Source organism: Chamaea fasciata, unplaced genomic scaffold, assembly GCF_029207755.1.
Source record: "Chamaea fasciata isolate MVZ Bird 193981 ecotype frontalis unplaced genomic scaffold, bChaFas1.0.hap1 SCAF_2, whole genome shotgun sequence".
NCBI classification, from domain to species: Eukaryota; Metazoa; Chordata; class Aves; order Passeriformes; family Sylviidae; genus Chamaea; species Chamaea fasciata.
This window is the reverse complement of record NW_027094087.1, coordinates 113,188,742-113,211,507: the sequence shown is the minus strand read 5'-3', so window position 1 is coordinate 113,211,507 and position 22,766 is coordinate 113,188,742. Positions and strand designations below refer to the sequence as shown.

The following is a 22,766-nucleotide window of genomic DNA, read 5'->3' as shown; positions in this document are numbered from 1 at the left end:
AAAGAATTTCTATAAGAGCTGCTCCCAAATGGACTAAAGATCTATTTCTAAGGAGGAAGTAAAGTGACATCAACGCATTTCTTCTGATCCAAAAAATATTGAAGCTGAACCAAAGCCTCCTGGTTGTGAGATGGACCAAATGCTGCGAGTCCTGGGTGGGTTTGGTTCAGAGCACTCAGGGCTTGCACCCTTCTGCCTCTTTGCCCCATGATAGCAAAAAAAGGTGAGTGAACCCCAATTTTTTTTCCAAAAACGTGACCCCTGAGTTCCTTTTCCTTTTTCCCAAGGCACAAGAAGACATTACTCAAAGGATGGCACCAACATGGTTATCACACTTTGGGAAAACCACAGCAAAAGGTGATGGAAGCAGACATCACAAATAAAGGCAGAAGACCCTTTTATTTCGCATAGACAAAATGCAAAGAGTGTCTCATTAAATTAATATCAAAAAAAAACCCAAATCAATCTCCTCACTCCACTGACATCACTCATCCTAATTAACAACAAAAAAAGAACAATCAAGGACCCATTTTCTAATAAAAAAAAAAAGTGCAAACATGACAAAAGACTTTTTGTTTTTCCAAATCAATGTTCCTGTTGAATTCACAAAGAGGGTGATTTTCTTTTTTTTTTTTTTGTGATTTTTTTTCCCTTTTAAATCTTGTCTGATGGAACTTCCAGTTAAAATGTTTTTGTTAAGTCTCCATGCACTTCGTAGAAAATCAGTAAAAACACAAACGCTTGTGAAGATCAGAAAACTGGACTCTTTTACCCAAAAATTCAGATGTCCAGTCAGATGAAGCTCACACTCAGACAGAAAAAAAGCAAGAGAGTCTTTGCACTGTCTGTCGTTCATATTACTATTTTTTTTGTCAAATATTTTGGCAATCTTCTTCTTTAATTATAAATATTGGAATTCAATAAAAAAAAGGTAGCTTTCATTGGATTTTTTGTTTGTTTGTTTGTTTGTTTTTCAGTGTAAATATTTACAGCCACTGTCCAGCCATGCTCTTGTCGTTATACCAGGGTGTAAGATTTTGCGTAGGGATTGTTTCCTTTCAAGTGGCCCCGGGAGTCCAGCAGGGATTCTTGGGAGCTGCTCATTTTTGCTTGAGCCTGTCCTAGCTCAGCTCCTTCTCGCTGAGGTAACGTTGCCACAGCACCAGGTTGCCATGACTGGACATCCCTCGTGGAGGATGTCTCCATGGGGATCGGCTCCAGCACGGTGGGACGCTTCAAGGTTCGGCTTTTCTGTGGCTCCAAGCAGGCTTGCCCCAAACCCAGGTCTCTGCTCGTGCCCTGCGCACCACGGTTCAATAAAAAGTCCATCCTAAGGTAGGGTGGCAAATGCATGAGATCACCTGGGGAGGCAAAAAGGGAAAAGTGAGTCTTTGTTTCAGGTCACGCGTTGTGCGGCGCTCGCCCGGCCGGAGCAACTCGGGTTTGGCCGCCAAAGGGGAGGATCTGTGATCAGAATTTATAATTGGTGGATTATTTGTCAGACATTTACTGCCCTGTGACCTTACAGAATTGTGCAGCAAATTCCTTTGGGGCAGATGCACGTAGATTTGCTCTTAATATTTGTTTTCATAATAGAATGAGAAGTTCAATGTTCTTTACATGCACTCATGGCATGAAGGAGATAAAAAGAAAAGACCAGGAGCTTTTTCTCAAAATCTGAAAAGCAAAGGTCTTGGTTTTCCTTTGTCAAAAACTTGGAAAATGTGAAGGCTTACTAAATTTCCAAGTTTTATTTTCCATTTTAAAGGAGAACCTTCACCATTCCAATTAACGAGCTCCAATCTTGAGTAGAATGACTAAACTATTTTAAATGGATGCAAGAGTGTTAAGGCTGTAGTCTTCAAGAGATTTCTGAATTAAACAGAAACACTCATGTCCTCATATAACAAAATTTAACTGTCAACCATCACCACTGTGTTTAATTCACTAATAATTTTTTCCCACTGTGAACACCAAGAGGCTTCTGGTTTTGTGGTAACAAAATGCATTGGGACTGGCACCTGAGCTCTTGCATCAACTTTCTGCTTTGTATTGTCAAGAAAACCTCTTATTCATTATTTCCCCTGACTCCTGGGCCTGTTAGGCATTCGTGACGTTCCTTCAAGGAAATGGGAAGGAATCAGGCACATAATGACATTTCCTTCTAAAAATATTTGATGGTGTAACCTCACCTATGTATGAAAAAAAGCACAGTTACAGGAGCATTCAGAACAGCATTTTCCCTTCCTTACAGATCTCTGCAGGTATGCAGCTTCTTGTTTTTTATGGTTGATATCAAACCCAGAGTCTCATCTACAGATGGGATGCATCCTGAATGTTTACAGTAGGAGACTCTTGGCACTACACCACCTGTGTAGCTCTCCATGAGCTATTTACAGCAGGAGAAATTAAGGCTGACCTGTGCCAGTGGCATAAACAACAGACCAGGAAAGCAGTTCTTCATAATAAAACAATGTATAACAATTTTGTTCTTTCTAGCCCAGCTAAGAGCTGTCCAATGACCTAAAATAAAACAGGTCCTCTGCTTTCCCACGCAAGTCGAGGCACTGCAAGTCTTACCTAAAAGACCAACAGCATCTGCTCTATCCATAATTCCAGGTCACAGACAGAGAATCGCTGAGGAGTTGCATTTGGCCAGAATCTGTGTTTATTCCTATAGAAATCCCTCAGGCACAGTCTAACACCATATGTTTTTTTCTGGATGCATCTCCAGCACAGGCTCACGGCACGTGGTGTTTTACCCCCATGGAGTAAAAGACTGGGAGGATCTCAAGATGAGGCTGACACACACTGTGGAGTTGGAGGGAGAGGGGGAGGTTTGTGATGATAATCACACTGATTGCCTCTTGGAAAAGGAGTGGTGTTAACTTTAATCGGTTTTACTCATAGGTTTGCCCGATTCTCCTACAGCACCTTTCATGCCAAGCACAGTTCTGCATGTCAGATCTGTTTCAGCTGACACAGCAATGTGGATGCTGCTGGGGAGAAGGACAGCAGGACATGGACACAGGAGCAGGGAGGCACCAGCTCACTGCACTTCTTCACAGGCATTGAGCCAAGCTGCCCGTGGGTACATCTGTGCTGTCCAACACCTGCCCTTGGCACCCAGACCCCAAGGCCCTGGTCACATCAGTTCTTCTACTCCTGCATCTCCTTGTAGTCCAAGTCCTCCCAAAATGCAGCTGTGGGGTTGGTTTGCCCCCCTGTGAGGGGGGTGATGCCTTAAGTTTGAGGTTTCATGTTTTCAGGTTCTGTGCTGCCTAGGGACGTAGTTTTGAGCCTCATATTAAGTGCTAGTGAGCTCTCTTCACAGAGTAGGGAGACAAAACAAATCCTTTTCCTGCTGAGAACCAAGGACAACTTTCAGCCCAACAGCACAGACAAGGGTGGGCTGAAGAGAGTAAACAAGAAGGATGAGACCTCACAACCTGAAGGTATAATTGCATAATTAAACCCCAATATGCAAATGGACCAAAACTTATAAAAATGTAAGATCTCATGACCAATCAGCCATTTTTGTGACCATTCTTAGTCCACCCTGGGTGTATCCCTGGCCAGGCTCTTGTCCTGCCCAAGGTGTATCCTAAAGGCCTTTCAGTAAATACCTAGTTTATTCTCTAGCTCTGTCCAGTCTCTGTTTCAGGTCAGCTTTTCAAGGCATCAGGAGAGACAGCCAGGATGGGAAGTTCTTGTGTCACTTGCTGCCTGTGGCTGTGTCTTGTGCAGCATGGCAATATCCCTAGAAGAGCCCTGTTCCTACCCCACTCCTCCCCAGTGGGAGAGAGGTAGGAGTGTAGGAGTGAGTGTGATACTCCCCACACCCGTCTCTGCCCTCTGTCTAGTGAAGGTTTTGAAGAGCTTGGTTTGATTGCCTCAGGTGTGGGAGTTTCACTGTCAGGACCAGCAAAATGCACCTCAGAGATTGCAACAGTAGGTTGTGAGAGCTTTGTGACTAATAATAATGCCAAAGTGATGACTTCCCTCTGGCCAGGAATATTTAGAGACTGCTGGGGTCAGAAAGGGGGCAGGTTTCCTCCCACTTCCATCCTGCATAGGGGTCCCTCAGCCTCAGCAGAAGAGGAAAAATGTTCTAAGTTGAATCCAGTCCTGGAGCACCTCTGCCGTGGAGAGAGGAGGGGAGAGTTGGGGTTGTTCAGCCTGGAGAAGAAAAGGATCCAGAGAGACATCAGAGCCCCTTCCAGTGCCTAAAGCGGCTCCAGGCGATCTGGAGAGGAACTGGGGACGAGCACATGAGGTGATACGATAAGGAATAATGGCTTTAAACTAAAAGAGAATAGGGTTAGATGGGATACTAGGAAGGAATTGTTCCCTGGGAGGGTGGGCAGGCCCTGGCACAGGGTGCCCAGATTTGCTGTGGCTGCCCCTGGATCCCTGGCAGTGCCCAAGGCCAGGTTGGACACTGGGGCTTGGAGCAGCCTGGGACAGTGGAAGGTGCCGCTGCCCATGGCAGGGGTGGCACTGCATGGGCTTTGCCATCCCTTCCAACCCAAACCATTCCATATTTCCATTTCCCACAACAATTGGCCTTTTCCCGAAGGTGTCTGTCACCCAATACTGCCTGTAAGGGGCTGCCACTGCTTTGTAACACCAGCCAGGACATTTTACACCCTCTCCCTCTTTCTACTGCATTTTCTGCCTTTTTTTTTTTTTTTTGGTTTACTTTCCAGGAAGGAGCTGGTGTGGAGCAGCAGCTGGAGCGTGGCTCATTGGCAACTCCCCGTGGGTACCTCACGGAGCTGCTTCTGTGCCTTGGCACATTTGCTGCTTCTTGAGAGCCACGGGTGTGAGCGGACTATAAAAGAGATGAGCACTGAACCTTACAGAGATGGAGCTTGGTATTCAAGCTGCTGTCTAGACATTCCTCAAGTGTATTTAGGAGCTTGGAGCTATGTAAAAAAGACCTTTTTTCCCCACCCCCCCCTTTAAATCTACATAAGAAAGCCTAGTCAATAATCTGTGTAAACAATATGCAGTCATTTTACTGCAATTTTCTAAATGTCTGGGGGGCAAAGTTCCAGCAGGATTTCAGTAATGAGAAACCACAGACTGTAACTTGTTCTCCAAAGCTGGGTATTCAAAGCACAGTCTCTGACATGGCTTATGCAGAGCCCTCATTATTTGATGTGATGTACACATTTCCCCATCACAAAAAAGCATCATTTGTCAGTGCTCCTTTTCATCTGCAAGGAGCATCTCTCCCTGCAACTGCTTATAAAACAGGGTATGTTATTAAAATCACTGGAAAAACAAAAATTTTGAGAATGGAACTTTTTTTTTTTTTTTTTCTGTGCTAGGGTTGAAACCGTCTCGCAGGATGAGAAAAAAAAAGTCTTTGATTTAGAAGAACTAATGGGTTTCTGACTTGAAAACACAATCTTTGAAATTTAACCACAGGGGTTCACCTTTGCCATTCCTACATCAGTTCTGAAGGTATTTTTGAGCAGAGAAAAAGCTTCTTGCTGTATCTCTGGAGCTGCTTGGGAAGACTGGTTCTTATCCTCTGGACACAACAGTGTAGGCATTTTTTTGGTCTCTTGCTGTTCAGCTGAATGATGGTTTTTTTGGGCAAAACATTATGAAGTTTCAGGATGGTTCATTGCCTTTGATGCTCTAATTACCTCTTTTCAGCTATGTTTGTGCCTTATTAGTAATGAAAGCAAACCTTTCAAGTGCATGAGCACTGCAAATGAGCATGTTTAATAATTCATGCATTTTGGCTTAATTAGTACAAAAGACATTCTAAAACTAAAGTTTTATGATGCATTTTTAAAAATGGGGTTTGGACTGGATGATCTTTCGAGGTCCCTTCCCACCCTGACCTTTCAGTGATTGTGCAGTTTTTAAGAAAGGAGAATTTGCTGTATAAGAACCTCTGGTTTATACAGAAATAATAAACATCCAGTCAAATCTGAATGCTGCAATTTAAGCCAGAGATACCTCAGTCTTTTTTTTTTTTTCCTTAATGGCCAACCCTCTAATTAATTATTTAGTATAGTACATTTAGGAAAATGTTAGTTCAAACAAATATTTGTAAACAAATGCTAAAAATCACTTACTGTGATATTTACAATGAGCAACACGTTCTACCAAACAGGGAGTATTTTCTGAGTTAATGCGACACTGAATAAAAACAATTTATCCTTATTTCAGCACAACTAAGCTGATAAAAAGCACTTTTCAAAAAAACAACAAACATTTTTAGCTGTATTCCAGAGGTCAGCATCAGGTGTGGGAAGGGTTGGGATGAATTTGACAGGCTACATGCAGGGAAAAACATCACCGCTGAATTTTTCTTGGATTTTATTCAAGATAGCTGTCTGGTCTGCAGAACTAAACCAAGCTGAGACGCACTCCTTTCTCCCAAAAGATTTACCTCATTCCTCTTTCAAATGCCAGAGAGCTTGCATGGTGGTTTTCTTTTCTTTTTTTTTTTTTTTTTTTGCTTTCATCTACTCCAGAAAAAAAAATTCTAAGGATTTGTGCTATTTTCAATACAAGGATCATCACAGACTGCAAAAAAAGGATGCTCTTACCAATTTTTACATGAGAGGTCTATGCATTTTCTCATGAATCAGAACCTCCACTAAAGCAAAAGCAATTTGTCTTCACAACACTCCAACAGAGATAGCATCAGTGAGGGTGACAGCCTGAGGGTTTTCAAGTTTGGTTGCCATGTGGAGGAAATTCCAGTGCTATTTGAGACATTATCTCAGAAAATTTTAAGAAGTGGGGCTGGTGACTATGACAGAAAGTTTTATTTAACAAAGGTAACGATAAGACTGCTTGAATAGGGCACATTCACACATCCTGCTTCAAGAACAGAGTGGGTAAAAAAAAAAACAAAACAACAAAACAAACAAAAAAAGGTCTCAGAAATCTCTCTGGGATGATTTCACAGGATCAGAAACCATGCCAGGGTTGAGTCCATACAGCCCTGTTAGCTCAGGGAAGGTGCTGATGTAATTATGTTGATTTAGGAGCAAATGATGACCTTGTGCAGTGCTGGGGGTGCACAAGTGCTGTGTAGATGGAGTCCCACTCTGTTGGGCATCTCTTGGCTTGTGCTGACTTTGAAAGGGGAAGCGCTGATGGGATATTGTGTTTTCCTTTGAAAGGAAGCAAAGGAGACAGAGCTGCTGACGTAGTTCTAAGCTCAGGTTTATGCTGATTAAAAAATTGGGTTGGTTTTTCCAGCTCATTAGAACAGTGAATCAATCAGTGAAGCCTTTGCTGCTACTCACAGGCTGTTTTTCAGGACAAAGGCTGCCTATAAGGGGAAAAAACTTGCATTAGAAATGAGGAAAGAGTGGAGGGTTTGCAAGGACAAGGTGAGAGGTGCGCTGGGAAAAAAAAGAGTGTAAGTGATGCTCAGAGGCCTTTGTCACATCCAGAACTGACACACCATTAAAAACTTAGCAGGCAAAGCTTTCTTGGACAGCAGCAGCTTGGTCTGAAGCCAGCCTGATAGCAGCAGTAACATTTCTCACAATTGCTGCTGTCAGTGTTGGAAACCTGCTCCCTCCCTGTCCATCTCGTGTCCGCACTGCGCCGAAACCATCCCCTCACCTGCAGGGCTCACAGAGCTCTGCAGCACCAGGGCTAAACACACTTAATGGGTAATAAAACAAATTATTTGGTTAGCCTGGTCCTGTGTCCTGCTCAGCCAAGAACGAGGGGTGATGAGGATCAGTCCTGCACCTCCTTGCTCGGCTGATACAGGTCCTGGGACCTGCTCAGTGAGGAACTGCCTTCCCAATTCGTTGGGTAATTGTTATTTTCTTGCAGTAAAATGCCACAAGTAGACAGTAAAAATTTCTGAAGGGTGCTTTGAATGCCAGGGCTCCACTCCCTAGAGCCAGTGTTGATCAGTAATGGAAATGGAGATGGAATTTCCATGTGCAAATTTGTGACTGGCCAAATGAGTGAGAATCCCAGCTCACTCTCTGAGAGAAGCACACCATTATCAGCACATTCAGCAGCTCACAGGCTCCTTCTGAGGCCACTTTTTCAAAACAGAAACTGGATCTAATAATTCCCTGAGGTGGTCCAGAATAAATGGCAGAAGGTCTGAGAGCAGCCAAGCAGCAGCAGGGGAAAGGAAGGAGGGAGGAGCACAGGAACGAGACAGGGCACAGCTCCCTCGTGAGTGAAAAAGCTGCTGTGAGAGCAGGTAGGTGCTTCAACCTCTGCTCAGGTGCCCAGGAAAAATGACTGAAGTGCTCAGCATTTGGGGGGTACTTTTAAACTGACAGAATGCAGGACTCATTTCAGCTGCCAGCCTGCCCTTCCTGCCTCTCTGACCCACAGCATCACATCCTCTTCTGCCTCTCTCTGTGTTTCAGCAGGCAGAAGAACACCCCACCCTTATGCTGTTTTACATTTTTCACCTGAATAGGTGAAAAATGCTAGAGAAACAGTCAGGTTTCCCATTTCCAGCTGGAGAAATCAGAATACCCTGTCACCCCTGCAGGGCTGTACTTAATAACTTTCTACACAAAAACTGCACCCTCATAGATGGTTTGGAGATACATAACACCTAGTTAAATGTTGCAGTCTGCTAAAACTGGCATTTTCATAAAAATACTCAAAATACCAGCTGTGATTCACAGAGCAAAATAAAAACAACAGTTGCTGTTGACTACAATCGTTGGAGTTATCTCTTAAGGAACACCAGGGTATCAGTAAATCTGTAGTTCAGGAGCCAAATTTGCTACTGCTATAAATCACTGACTCTATTGATTTCAGCAAGACTATAAATTGATTTCTACTTACTGGAGATTAGGTTTAAGTGACTGAAAATGAGGATTCCAACTAATGTGGATTTTTTTTCCTTTTTTTTCTAAAGGTGATTCATTTTGTTATTTAGATTTAAGCCTTCTGATTCCAAGAAAAAGCCTTTGATCAAGATGTCTTAAAGCAAAAGCATGACTGCTGTAGCTGAACTGAGATCATCCATCTGAACTCGATTGACTAAACAGACTGTGCAGCTGCCTGAGAGGGTGGCAGGAGCCTTGATTATCACATTGTTACCTCTTCCTGGAGGATCTAATTGAACAGGAATTGAGCACGTTTTTGGTTTGCATTTCTCTAAGCAGAACTTGGGTCTCTAGCACAGTGCAGCACTTTCAAAGCACTTCGCCAGATGCTTTGTCCTTTCCAGAAGTAACTTTAAGGAGAACTGTTGTACTTTTAAGGGCTTCTCTGACACTGAGCTGAATAAGGAAGGAAAAATTGATTAACTCCAGGGGTCAGATAGATGTAGACCCTGTGGATAAGCCATGTGGATGCCCAGCCTCACAGGGCTGGTGCATCTGCACAACTGATCCCTTCCTCCTTGGATTTAATGAGGTGTCTAAGTTATAAAAACATGTAAAAGGGGCCTCACTGTGTAAATCAATACCCACTCCAGGACTAAAGTCAGCAAATTTGTCAATAAATAATGAAATGGTGACAGAAAAGGTAAGGCCAGGAGCGCTCCCTTTCCGTCTGTGCCTTGTCACGCAAACGGCTTCATGCATTTTTAAGGATGTTCTGAGACAGAACTCTCCTGCCCAGTAGCTGCAAAAACTTGGAAAACGGTGCTAAAAAACTCTGTGAGGTGCCCCTGGTTAGCAAGGCTGGAGTTTTAAAACTCATTTGCTGGTCCTGGGCGCAGTGAACAGAAACGCCTCAATTATACATCACTTCAGCTGGGGGTTAAATCGATGGTGACTCCATGGAAACAGGTTTATTCCTGAGATAAGTTGGGAGCCTGGATTCAGCACAGAGGCTGGAGAGGTGAGGAGTTTTCAGGGTTCACTGGAATCAGCAGGAGCTGCTCTTTTGACCTCTCCAGGCTCTGAGCCACTCCTGTGAATTCAGGGATAAACCTGACTAATGCCACGGCAATGGGAGAGCCAAACACGCTGCTCTTAGAGCAGGGCAGGGAAACCAATATCAGCCCTGCCCTGCTCTCTGCTGAGCCAGGGGTGAACTTCTGTAACTCAGTCCCCCCACATCCATTAGTCTGAATCCCCTGAGTGACGCTGACGAGGTGCAGCATTGCATTTTTGTTAATTAATCTCCTGGGACCAGGGGTTCTCACAGTGAAATGCTGAATATTTCTGTGCTGAAATACATCTGCAGAGCTGTGCTTTAAAGGCCAGCACATAAAGCTCTTCCATGGACGGCACAGACCACCACTACAGTCATATTAAGACTGTTAAAACAAAAGTTTTTTCCTCTAGTGATATGATTTCCTGCTTTAATTTCCAAGAAGAGCACAAGCATGACCTTTCTTGCAGGTAAGATTTGGTTTCCATTTTCAGGTGTCGGAGTGCCAGCTCTCCTGTAGAGCTCAGATAACACTCAGGTCCTCTTGGCACGGGGGAAATAACAGAGCCTGACATCAGTTAAATCAGGGCTGGCTGTAAAAGTCTTCAAGGACCTTAAAGCAGGGCTGGATCTGTTCTTGTCTGTATGGAAACCCCAGCCCTGCTTGGGCTGGCTGACAGCAAAAGTCACACACACTGTGTCCCAACACTGTGAAGGTGAAATTATCTGGCATTTTCAAAATTAAAAATCTCTTTTTTTGTAGAAGAGAGGTTCAAGTTAGGGACACTTAACAGAAGTGCTCTAAAATATCTGTTGTGTTAATTGAAGTGGACACAGCATCTTTGGTTTGATTTGGAACTTTTGCTGGTAGTTTTAACAACTTAATATTGAAGTTACCACTGTAAGAACATGAAAGTAGATGAAAATTGACTGATAAATGTAATCCTTGCTTAAGGCATAAAGCTCTTCAGTAACTACAGCTCAATCAAATGTGTCTCAAGCTAAAGACAACATGGGTAGTCTAATAGCTGCACCTTTTATATATATATACATATATATATATATATATATATATATATATATATACACACACATATATATATGGACCACAAAGCAAATAATCCACTTTAGAAAACCAAAATTAAATTAAAATTTTTACAAAACCTCACTTCTAATAAGAAAGATCTTGTTGCTGATCAAAAGATAGGAAATGGGCATTCTTGGGGGGAGGGTGAAATTTTCAGCCTCCAGAGTTCCAACAGAGGGGGTTTCCTTTACGTGCAAATTTTAGTGTAGAAGAATTAGGAAAAAAATCCAGCCCATATTCTGAGTATCCTGAACCAGCACAGTTTGGGATGCTTTTGTTTCCCTCCCCCCCCCCCCCCCCCCCAAGTCAGTGTTAATTTTCAAATCAAAATAAAGAATAAATTCGGAAGTAACAGGAAAAGGTGATTTTGCTGCTACTCACTCCTCACACAGTCTTTGAGGAATTGGTGCCACTTGTTTCTCTCCTCTAATTAAAAAATATCTTCTTAACATCACTGTATCACTGATTCATAGGTGACAATTGTGAAAATAATTTAGATTACTTTAATCATAGACTCACAGAAGGGTTTGAGTTGGATGTTAAAGATCATTTAGCTTCAAATCCTTCCACTATCCCAGGTTGTTCCAAGCCCAGTCCAACCTGGCTCTGAACACATCCAGGGCTCAGGCAGCCACAACTTCTCTGGAAAACCTGTTGCAGTGCCATCAATGACTTGAATTTATGTTGCAGACGTTTTCTGTTGTACCTAAAATGGAACTTTCACATCACAATTGCACAGAAACCTTGTAACTGAACAGCTGCCCTATTTAAACTCAAGATTCACACTGATATCGTTTTCCTTTCTGATCTCAGAATATTTCAGCTTCTGATCTGAACCTGTTTAAGTTCATTTTTATTGTACTGGCAATGTTAAAAAACTTGCAGTGTGAGCCTTCCTGTCTGCAAATCCACCAGAATAAAAATGAAAGCCAATGATATCAAGTATGTTGTCACGTCAAATTAAATGCAGAATTAAATGGTTTTCATCCCTGCAGAACATTCAGCTTTTCTCAGCTGAAGGAGAAAAAGCTCCTGATACTCCGCAGAAATAAAACCTGAGACAAGATAAAGGCAATTTCCTCTCATCACTGATGTGCCATTTCTAGGATAAGCAGCAAATGGCACAGTCTGTCTCTTTGTGACATGCTCCTGCTTTTTCAACAGTGCAGCAGAAAATAAAAAGAAGGTGCTCCATGCACAGAAGGATTTAATAGGGAAACATTAGAGATGCTCATCTAGGGGAGTAATTTCAGGATACACCACATAAGTATGTATACAAGTTAACAGTCATGCCAAGAATATTTACTACTGTTAAAAATGTAGGAAAGAGGTTTTTTCCCCACTCTGTGCCTTTCCTTCTGTTTTTCTGCCTGCTTATTTTGATTTCTCTCCTTATTTGTCTCAAAGCTGGATCTTGGTCTGCCACTGTAGAGTCAGGATGGTGATTTCTTTGTTCTGTATACACATTATATACAGTGTGTGTATACAGATTCCTTTTTTTTTTCATATATATTCTAATGTATTTGAAACCAGACAGTGCAAATATAGAAGAAAACCAGGAAACAACCCATATCTCAGTCTTTGTGTGCTTTGCTGTGGGATTTCTGAACAACAACAACAACAGAAGGGTACACAGATTCCTCTGTACCTTCAAGAAATTCAGTTTTGGATCTGGAAACCGTGGAATTAATAGAATTATTCCCCATTTTCAATCAAGGCAGGATAATATAATGAGCATGGGGAAAGGAGGCTAAAGGTGAGCTGCCAAGAGTCCCAGCTTTTGCTGGATCCCCCAGTGGCCGAATTTGTTTCAGATTCAGTCACGGCCACAGCTGATGGAGCTCTGTCAGCAGCTTTCCAACAGAAATCCAGGCCCTAAATAGACTCCAACCACTGTGTCAGGGGGAAACAACTCCTTCACCCTTGAACTCACAGGGCAGTGGAAAAGAGTTCACATCTCGGGTTACGGGGTTGGCACTGGAAAAATACTGTGCCTCCTATTGCTGCCTGCTTCTTATTTTTCTCATTATGCTAAGCAGCTTATTTTTAGCTGCAGCGACTGAATTCTGGAAAAGAAGATTTGTTTCTTGACTTGGGTGTTTAAAACAGCATTTAGGCACTGCAGGTGATATCCAGACTGCATTTAAGGGACCCTTGTAAATCTTTTAATAAAGCACTTGCATTCTTTAGCTCAAGGCTTGTCTACATGTTAAGGCTTTGCTGTTCAATCATCAGGATTAGTCAAAACAGTGAAAAACTTCTAAATTGGCTCAAGAATGCTAATTAAGGCAGTTGAAAAACTGAGAGAATCTGATCATTCAGCAAAGCTGGAGAGGTTAAATCAGTATTTTTTTTCCTGGTTAATATGCAGTAGGTTTAAGGGTTAGACTCAGGCTGCTGGACTGAGGTGCCCAGTTGTAAAAACCCAAAAAGCGTCCAAATCTGGATGGTGAGGGCTTGGTTGAAAGCAGGCCTGGCCTGGCCTTGGACTGATGTTAAAAGGAATTGTCAGGTGGCCAAATCTCCTCTGGGACATGGGGGTTAAGGAGAAGGGCTGGAAAATGGAGAGGAGAGAAATGGAGTTCCTGCCCACCCGCCAAGAACACAAGGACAGCAGGAGGAAAGTGCTTCCAGGGGAGCTTGGAGAAGGGGGGCTCCTGCTTTGTGCAGGTGGAAGGACACAGGAAAGCACTCAGATTCCCTATGGAGGAGTAGGGTGTCCCTGACATCATTATGGCTGTGAAATCAGTCCCTGGAAAATCTTTTTTTCGGAGTCTGCCTTTCCAAAAAAATGCCATTTCTCCTCACTCACGAGCAGGTTTTTTTTTTTTTTCCACACTGGTTCCTTTCACCAGCTGAAAGTTTGTGGAGAGAGTTCTGAGATATAAAATCTTGTGATGTTTTAAATGGATTTCCAAACCTACCACTCTGACACACCCCCTGAGAGACATTTCTTCTCTGGGATCATATTTGAGATGCTTCAGTCCTTCAGGGGTTTTATATTTTATATTCAGTGATCCCTCCCCACTTTTGAGGAGGTGGGATGGTCAAAAATGACCTTGAATTTATTTTGTGACAGGTAGAGAAATTCCTGGTCCAAGTCAAACTAAGCCTTAATGACAATGTCATATATGAGCAAAGGTTCTTTTTACTGCTGATTAGCAAAAGAGAAAAATATAATTTGGGCTCTGACTTTTGCAGTACCCCTGTGGGAAAGGAGGTTTCTGCAAATTGAAAGAAATTAAAATTTTCTAGATATTTCCCATTCAAGCCCTTGTCAGATGTTATTCCTTCCAAGCATGAACTCCATTGCCAGGGGATGCAAGTAAGTGGTCTGTCCACAAAAGAACCCCAGACATAAATAGCACTTGGGATGCAAAGAATATCAAAATATTTCCCAGTTAATAGCGGTTCTTCTCTCCAGCACAATAATTTAGGAGTAAAGAGAGGAAAAAAACCCAACAGGCTTCTTGGCTGAGGCTATTACTGAGATTTAAAATTATAATAATAGGAATCTATTTTTAATAAACTGCTCCAGCAATGTTTATTGCAGTGAAGAGTAATTGTTATGATAACTCAATTTGTGATTATTATTCTTAAAACAGAAAAAAAGGGAACATTATTATAAAACTCTTTGAACCTCTACAATTATCTTCCATTTTTCTACATTACAGACTCTTTGATGACACAGTGGGAGGTAGGAAGAGAGTGCATTTCTTTCCAATTTCTGTCCCTTTTTTGGAGGATGAGGGACTGACTCATTTGACAACCTCACAGGTAAACTTGAGGTTACAATTGTTGAAATTTATGAATATTTTATATGAAAAACTGCCTCAGTTTTGCTCTGCTTAAATGATTCCATGAGGGCCTGATCTCACTAACCAAACTTGTAGTTAATGACAGCTGTGGGGAGGAGAACAAGAATCCAAATCCCAAACTTCTGGGAGTTTTGATGCTGAGAAAGATGCAGTGAAAACAACATGTTGCCACCATTTTTACAGCATCAAGGATTTTAACACTGCGCAGGAGAGCTAAGAAGACCCACTTTTGTAAAGGATGTGATTTATCCCACGGCTTTAAAACCCTGCTGTGCTGTTTTTACTGCTTCAATTTTCTCTTTTAAGGTCCCTCCTGGGACACATGACTATTCTGATGGCTTCCTGAAAAATGTCACCATCTACAGTCGGTCACCTTCAAGGTCTGGGCAGATTAGGTCTGACTGCTCTGTGCAGTCCACAAAACCTCATGTGAAGGTCTCCATGCATCCCTTCACTTTTTGGAAGCTGTGCAAAGGCTGCTGTTAAGCAGCAATTCCAGTTTGCTTGGTGGGATGTAATGTGATACTACAAAAGGGAAAATAATGGTGGTGTTGTTAATGATGAAGCGTGAACTACAAATAGTCACAGAATCTCAGAGTGGTTTGGGTTGGAAGAGACCTTAAAGTTCATCCAGTGCCACCCCTGCCATGGGCAGGGACACCTTCCACTGTCCCAGGCTGCTCCGAACCCCAATGTTCAACCTGGCCTTGGACATTGCCAGGGATCCAGGGGCGGCCACAGCTTCTCTGGACAATCTGTTCTAATCTTAACTTTTTCCAAAAATCTGCTTGGGGTGTTGTAAAGATCAGAACACAAGCATGTGTGGGACATGCTTTAAAAACACCAAATGTAGGAATTAATTTTAAAAAGAAATCTTATTTCCATGTTCCATTTCCTGTAGCTATGACTTTTGAAAACTTGGAGAAACTCTTGAAGTTTTTTCCATATATATATGTTTTCCATATACTTGAAAGTTTTGGCCTGGTGTGAGGACGATGATGCAGAAAACATCTCCAGCTGTTTGTACCATCAGCTAAAGTATCCTCCTGTCTAGAAGAGCTGGTTGATATTCAAGGATCACCTTCTCCAAGCTCAGTGAGCAGAAACTCAGGCAAAAATTTTAGGAGGCCTCTGTGGATGAACAAAAAGCTCCTGGCAAAACTCAGACACTGAGAGGGAGCACCCAAGAGGTTGGAAGCAGGCAAGAATAACCCAGTGGGAATACACAGACATTGTCCAAGCATTTAGAAACATGGTTAGGAAAGCCCAAGCCCAGCTGAAGTTGAATCTGTCCAGGAATGTCAAAGACAACAGGAAAGCCTTCTGTAAATTTATACAGGAAGGTCAGGGAATATGTGGGCCAATGATGCATGGAACCTGCTGACACAGGACATGGAAAAGGCTGAGACCCTGAATGCTTTTTTGCCTCAGTCTTCACTAGCCAGAGCAGGCTTCAGGAATCCCAGGTCCAAGAGATCAGAGGAACAGTCCGGAGCAAGAGGCTCACCCCAGGTGGACAAAGATCAGGTCAGGGAATGCTTAAGCAAACTGGATCTATGTAAATCCATGGACTTTGATGGAATGTGCCTACAAGTGCTGAGGTGTTGGAATTCTGGAAACTGAGAATTTGGGGTTTTAGTATATAGTAATACATGTGAGTCAAGATGGGGGATTTGGGGCATTGTCTAAGTCCTTCTTCTTCTCCTTCTTCCTTCTTCTTCATGGATTTGGGTGGTTTTCTGTAATTGGGTGAAAAAGTCTGCATTGGGGGCCTTGGGTGGTCATTATTGGGTCAGAAATATAAATAATATAGGTGTCACCTCGTTATTGGGTAATTAGCACTTAAATAACCTTGGAAAGAGTGAGAAGCACTTCATTCTACCTCTGTTTCCTAACTTGCTAGTTAGATCTCCCAGCTTGTGAGTCTGTAAATAGATAAGAAATAATAAACATCCAAGTCTGAACACAACACCTATATTTCCCCTGTATTAATCCCAACCTTGGCAAGGAAAAAAGGAAGCAGAACATTCACACGGAGGGAACAGGCAGATAACATTGAGGCCACTGTCAATAGTCTTTGATTGATCGTGGTGATTGGGAGAAGTGCCTGAAGACTGGAGAAAGGCAAATGCCACTCCTGTCTTCAAGAAGGACAAAAAAAGAGGATGCAGGAACCAAGAAGCATCTCAGCCTCATCTCCATCCCTGGGAATTCACCAGCAAACTCCATTGTCACCTTCTGTGCGTTAAGTTTCAGCTTTGCCATTGGATGGATTCATTTCCAAATGTCCCATTTATCAAAATAACTTTTTCTAACACTCTTTCTTCACACCGTCTTATAATTGTCGGGAATTATTTTGAAAAACAAACAGTAGTTATTGAAAACAGATGAAACTTTACTGCAGCCATGAGATGCAACAGGCAGCAGTCTGAAAAGGGAGGTCAGAAATTAGGAAGGAGGAGGCAGAAGTGATTGAAAGCGACATATTCCCAGGAAGATTGAATTGGCTAAGAAGAAAAGCAAAGCACCATGAAAACGGGTAAAAGTTCTCTTGAAAGAAAAGATTTACTTCAAGGAAGAATAAAGGTGTGCTGAAGCAGCACAGTGATTTATCTCAAATGTTTTCATCTACTGAAACCAAATACCTTAAGTTTTTTTATTTCTTTATCCAGTCCTTAAATGGAGAATGACTTTGATTAATTGTATTTGAATTACTAATCACCTCTGGCAAATTTCTGAAGTGGTGGGTAAAAGAAGAAAGATGCCCAGTAAGTGTTCCCTCACTGACTTGAAAATTAAAACGTTGGTCTGTCTGCTATGGCTGAAAGTTCTTTCTACCCATATGTTTTGTTTAAAACCCTTCATAAAGTGACCTTTAATAATGCATTATTCAATATTTATGGGCCAACATTCAAATTGCCCCACTGGAACACTCAATTATTCTTTCAAGGTAATGAAGCTAATTATTAATTTTATAATATATTTAATTTCCTTGCTGCAAATGACAGCTAAAGCTAATCAAGAAAAGTAGGGAAAAAAATAAAGCCATTAAAACTAACATGAGCTAAACTAACAGAGCTAAACATGACTACAAATCTGTAAATCACTGGAGGGGCTCTAAGGTTGTTTCCACCCTGGAAGATTTTTTACTCAAGCACAGGGACCAAATTTTGGTTCTATCTGCCCTCAAGAAAATCAGCTTTATATGGAATATATTAGAATATTTCCAAATACTAAATATGCATAAGTAATGTATTTGGAACATGAAAGGAAAGAGAGCAAGATATTTGTTTAAAAAGAGATAAAAAAAATATTTGTTGACTGCTTGGAAGGAAAGAGTTCAGTTTTGACTTAGCTGTGAATGCAGATGCTTCCCTTTAGCAGAGCAGGGACAAATATTTATCTTACTTCTTTGGAGTTAGAAATGAAAAGTATTTCTATCTTTATCTATTTCTACAGCTCCTGGGTTTGTAGTTCTACCCTGTGACTACATAAAAATCAGAAATTTCTCCCACTACTTTATTTCTTACTTATTTTCCCTCTTATCTATCTGTGTGACACACTAATTTCCTGCCTTGAGTGTTATAACTGTCTACCTTTTGCTCGGGCTTTTTCTTCCCACATTTTTCTTTTTAGCATTCTCCAGCCAAATCCTTGATGCTTTCTTTTCAGTGTTCTTGCTTTTGAATGACCCTTCCTGGTCCCACTGTCTCCCTTCCATTCCTCTGTCCTCACAACCACTGCTTGTTATGGTGGATATTGAACAAAAGACCCTCCATAGATTATTCATTACTCTTTTTCACATAGATGTGCACCACTGAATGTTTTCTGTGGATCTGAGTAGCAGCACTCACACTGGCAAATGTATATACTAAAATAAAATAAAATAAAACAAAATAAAATGAAAAAAAATACAAAATAGAATAAAACACAAAATAAAATAAATAAAAATATACAAAATAAAATAAATAACATTTTCAGAAATCAAACAACTATAATTATGCCTTTTCCCCATTTGAATCCTACTCTGCTGTGTCGCGTCCTCTATCCACTAACAAAGACTGACAAATCTTCTGAGATTTAATAACCTGCTTGGTCTCAGAATATCACAAATAACCTTCCTGTGCTGTTGTGAATTAAGGTATCAGTAGAAACACCATGTTTGCAATCTGGAAATTTGATTGAGCCCAAGAGTACTTCAGTCAGCAAGGAAATGAAGTCTTAATTTTCTCCTTTTTTTTTGGTTCTCTCCTGATTTAGATATCCCAAGTTTGATATTAGGTAATGTCAAAGAGAGAGAGTGGAACAGCTCCAGGACATCACCAAAGGGTTGTTACAAGTCTGACAAGCCACAAGGCAGAAGGGACAAGCACATCTCCTGCAATCTGTCTGTATGAGCAGTTAATGAGAGCCAACTTTTGCTCCCAAGCACGAAGCAGCACAGTGAGACACGGTTTATTAGAGGCTGGTTTGAGCTGGAGATGGGCAGATGCTCCCACATATGGTCTTATTTATCCCAGAAGGGTCAATGGTCTGGTGGCTGCAAGTATGAGGACTGGATTTGATGGCTCAGCCAGCCTCTTTCTGCTCCTAAATTCCTGTGTTTTCTGTACACAGGAGGATATACTCACATGTTCCATTAGCTGGGACTGATGTCTTGTGATTTTAGGTTTTATATTTTTCATATATTTGTAATCCTGTAATTCTTTAGTGTATAACTCTAAACTCCACATAGAGTGTTAGCTACTGCTTTCCCATTTTGGTCAGACACAACAATTCCTCTCAAGGCCTGGGAATCAAGGACACCTCACTGTCTCAGGCCCCAAGAAATGTAAAAAAAAGTGAGTTGGGGAGAGCAAACTTGGGGTAAATGACTTAATTACCTGAAGCTGTAACTGGAAGATTAACCCCCAATGTGCAAATGGACCAAACTTATAAAAGTGTGAAAACCCGTGACCCATTGTCCATTTTGGGTGTAGCCTGTGGGGGGGCTTTGTCTGCCTGAAATATACCTGAAGGCCCTTCAATAAAAATACCCTCTTTTATTCCTCTAATTTTGTCTGGCCTCTGTTTTTAGGTAGCCCAAAAAGGCATCAGGACAAACCTCAGTTATGCCTGTGAGTTGTTGTCCTAGGGTGTGTGGGCCTGATATTTCTGAGTCTGAAAGATTTTTAGCCTGCTAGCAGCTGCTAACATTTTCCCAAGGAAAAAAATTCTCAAGAAAGTTTCTTCTCAAAACAATCTTGGCAAACAACTGTCCTTTCTCAAAACAATCCTTCTGCAGGTGGTGTTTTGCTGTTTCTCTAGTTTAACCAGTGGGGTTAGAGAGGTGTCGTTCCTATTCACCAATCACGTTGTCTGTATCGGAACACCTTATTAAAGGTAGTAAGAATTAAAAAATAGAGCCTTCTTTTTCTATGCTCTTTGCCTTCCTTTTTCTATGCTCTTTGCCTTCTGAAACACTTGGAGTCTTTCTTTTGTGTGTCCTACAGTGACACAGGGTGACCCCTAAACCAGGACAGTTGTTGCGGGAGACATCGTGATCCACCCTCTCCTCCTTCCCAGCCCGGGTGTGGGGTGAACTCCTCCCCAGAATGCCCAGAAGGTTCTTTGTGCTGCCTCACCTGGTCGATGTGCCTTGGGAACTGCCATGTTCATCACCCTCCCTCCGTCCTGAGGCTTGGGGGGCGAGGCTGTGAACCTGCAGATGCCCGACTCGGACGGCGTGCTGGACGTCAGGCTGTCCGTGTAGTCGTTGGTCCCTGCCGTGAGCTGCTCCGAGGAGGTGTCTGATATGAAGCACTCCGTGATGGTGAACTTGGCGTGCCTCAGCTGCTCTTCCATCTTGGCGTGCTCGTAGGCCCTCGCCAGCTCTTCGTAGGTGGAGGAGGCACTTTCTGTGGAGACCATGCTGCTCCTCGCCCGATCTAAGTGCCAGGAACAACAGGAGACAGAAAACATCTGCACAGTTCTTTTTTTTTGGGAGGAAAGCCATGAGCACGATGTTTCACAGTAAAGCAGACAGCCCTTGAAATTATCAAGGTGATTTAAATGAATCTGCTTCAAATGCCTGCACAGGTGTTAGTTTAGTCAGGAGCTTGACAATTACAGATAATCTAAAGTGAAGCAGTGAAGCCTTATCCTATGAGCAGCATTAGGTGCTTTAGCATTAAATTCATGTTTCTTCTATAAAAATTCACCTTTACTACATGAAAAATATTACTTTTTCAACAAAAAACCCTCCATTTCTCTAAATCTTAAATGCCTTCAAAAGGTTTCAAACCCACAAACCAGATTTGGCAAAATAAGAAACAGCTCCTTTACATTATCTTTTTAATGCATCTTAGAAATATTTCACTGAGGTTACACACAGGTTAAAAAGGACAGCCTTTTTGTCCTGTTTCCATATATATATATATATATATATATATATTCATATATTTATATTTATATATTTATATATTTATATATTTATATTTACATATTTATATATATATTTATATTATTCTTTTGGAAAGTGCTGAGAACAAAGGTCAAATAGGAAGGCAGTATCTCTCAGATGTTGTCTCTCTAGATACCGGGTAAAACACTAACTCATTTCATTTGGAACAAAGGTCTTCAGAAAGCAATATTTGGCAACTACAGCCTGCAGTCATTCAGTTGCCTTTTTTCAGTGCTGCTGAAGCTAACAGGAGAATTCACATTTGACACACAGGTTATTATGACCTACAATCTGTTCTTTTCTGCTGATGAGTTTCTGAGAATATCAATATTTCTTAAACAACACTGTTATTGAAGATTTAAATGGCTACTGATACATTAAAAAGCACTCTGGAAATGCAGGGCTCATTTCTGCAGGGATGGAATTTCTGGGCTGTTGTACCCACAGTGTTTCTAGTCCAGTGGGCTGGAAGAGCAGAAGACTCTGAAAAGTTCCTTGGGCAGAAGTCGTTTTTCATCACAAGATTTTGTGCAATTTCAGACATTGTTGGTGATGTTCAATAAACAGGCAGAGTGTAATAGCTAATTCATAAAAATGGACCTCCTGCAGCAGCCAGAGGCAAGTGTGGTGTTATTGCAAATCTTTATCTTTTTTATTACGGGCCTGCACCCCTGCATCAGTTTTCATTGTGCACAAAGAATGATACTCTTGCCACTTTTAAACAGACCATCCATTATTTAAAATGACAAATAATTCTGAAAGATGCTGTAACTTGCTGAAGATTTGGAGCCGACCAGAACTTAACAGGGTTTCTTTTGATTTTTTTTTTTTTTCTTTTCACCCACAGGAAACATCATTTTGTTTTTCACAATTGATTTGTAAGTCAGACCTCAGTGATGTCTCCCCATATTTCTGGTCAGCTGAAAACTCCCAGGAGGCAGCAGTTGACCAGTGCCATAGAGCAGTGCATGTGAATACTGTGGTCATGCAAAGGTCACAGTATGGTCCATTGAAGCAGAGGACCTGCACCTTTCCATATCCCATGCCAAGAGGGAGAATATTCCAGAACCAATCTGCCTGAACACCTCCTTTAGATTTGATGAAAATTTATCCAAGCCCTAGGTGAACTTTATGAAACTTCCTGAACTTCATGAATACAGATTGATCAGGAAATTTCTAATGGCCTCCAGTTAGAACATTAGAACTCTGTCACAGCTATGAACTGCTGCCAGGCATTTCTCCTAAGCTCAAAAGCTACTGCCTTGTAAGCCTGGAATTGTTTTGATAAGTGCTAAATTCTGCCAAATATCAACGGCATCAACCAGCTCCTGAAATCTGAACTCCAGATTGGAGAAGTGATCAAATGTGCACATTAGCTCAATTGAGTCTTGAACACATAATTTGGCTACATATGTTTATTTGAAAGTTTTAAACTTTTGAAGCACTTAAATTAAATGGACTCAACTCTTTTCCCAGAAACCATGTGCTGTAATAGAGCTGCTTTTTGGCACAAGAAAACTTTTTTTGATCTAAAGCTTGCTATCCCTTATATAAATCACCGTGA

The 22,766-nt window shown here is 41.6% G+C and overlaps 1 protein-coding gene across 2 annotated transcripts in view; it reads right to left on the bottom strand.

Moving 5' to 3' along the window:
• Positions 1-373: 373 nt before the first annotated feature.
• DSCAM (DS cell adhesion molecule) overlaps positions 374-22,766 on the bottom strand; it is a 384,919-nt gene continuing 362,526 nt past the window's right edge. For both annotated transcript variants that reach the window (XM_066177133.1, XM_066177135.1), the window contains 2 exons: positions 20,385-20,687; positions 374-1,361 (listed from right to left, as the gene is read on the bottom strand). In XM_066177133.1, the coding sequence (XP_066033230.1) occupies positions 1,018-1,361; positions 20,385-20,687 (647 nt within the window). In that variant the 3' untranslated portion in view covers positions 374-1,017. The remainder of the gene's footprint in view (positions 1,362-20,384; positions 20,688-22,766) is intronic.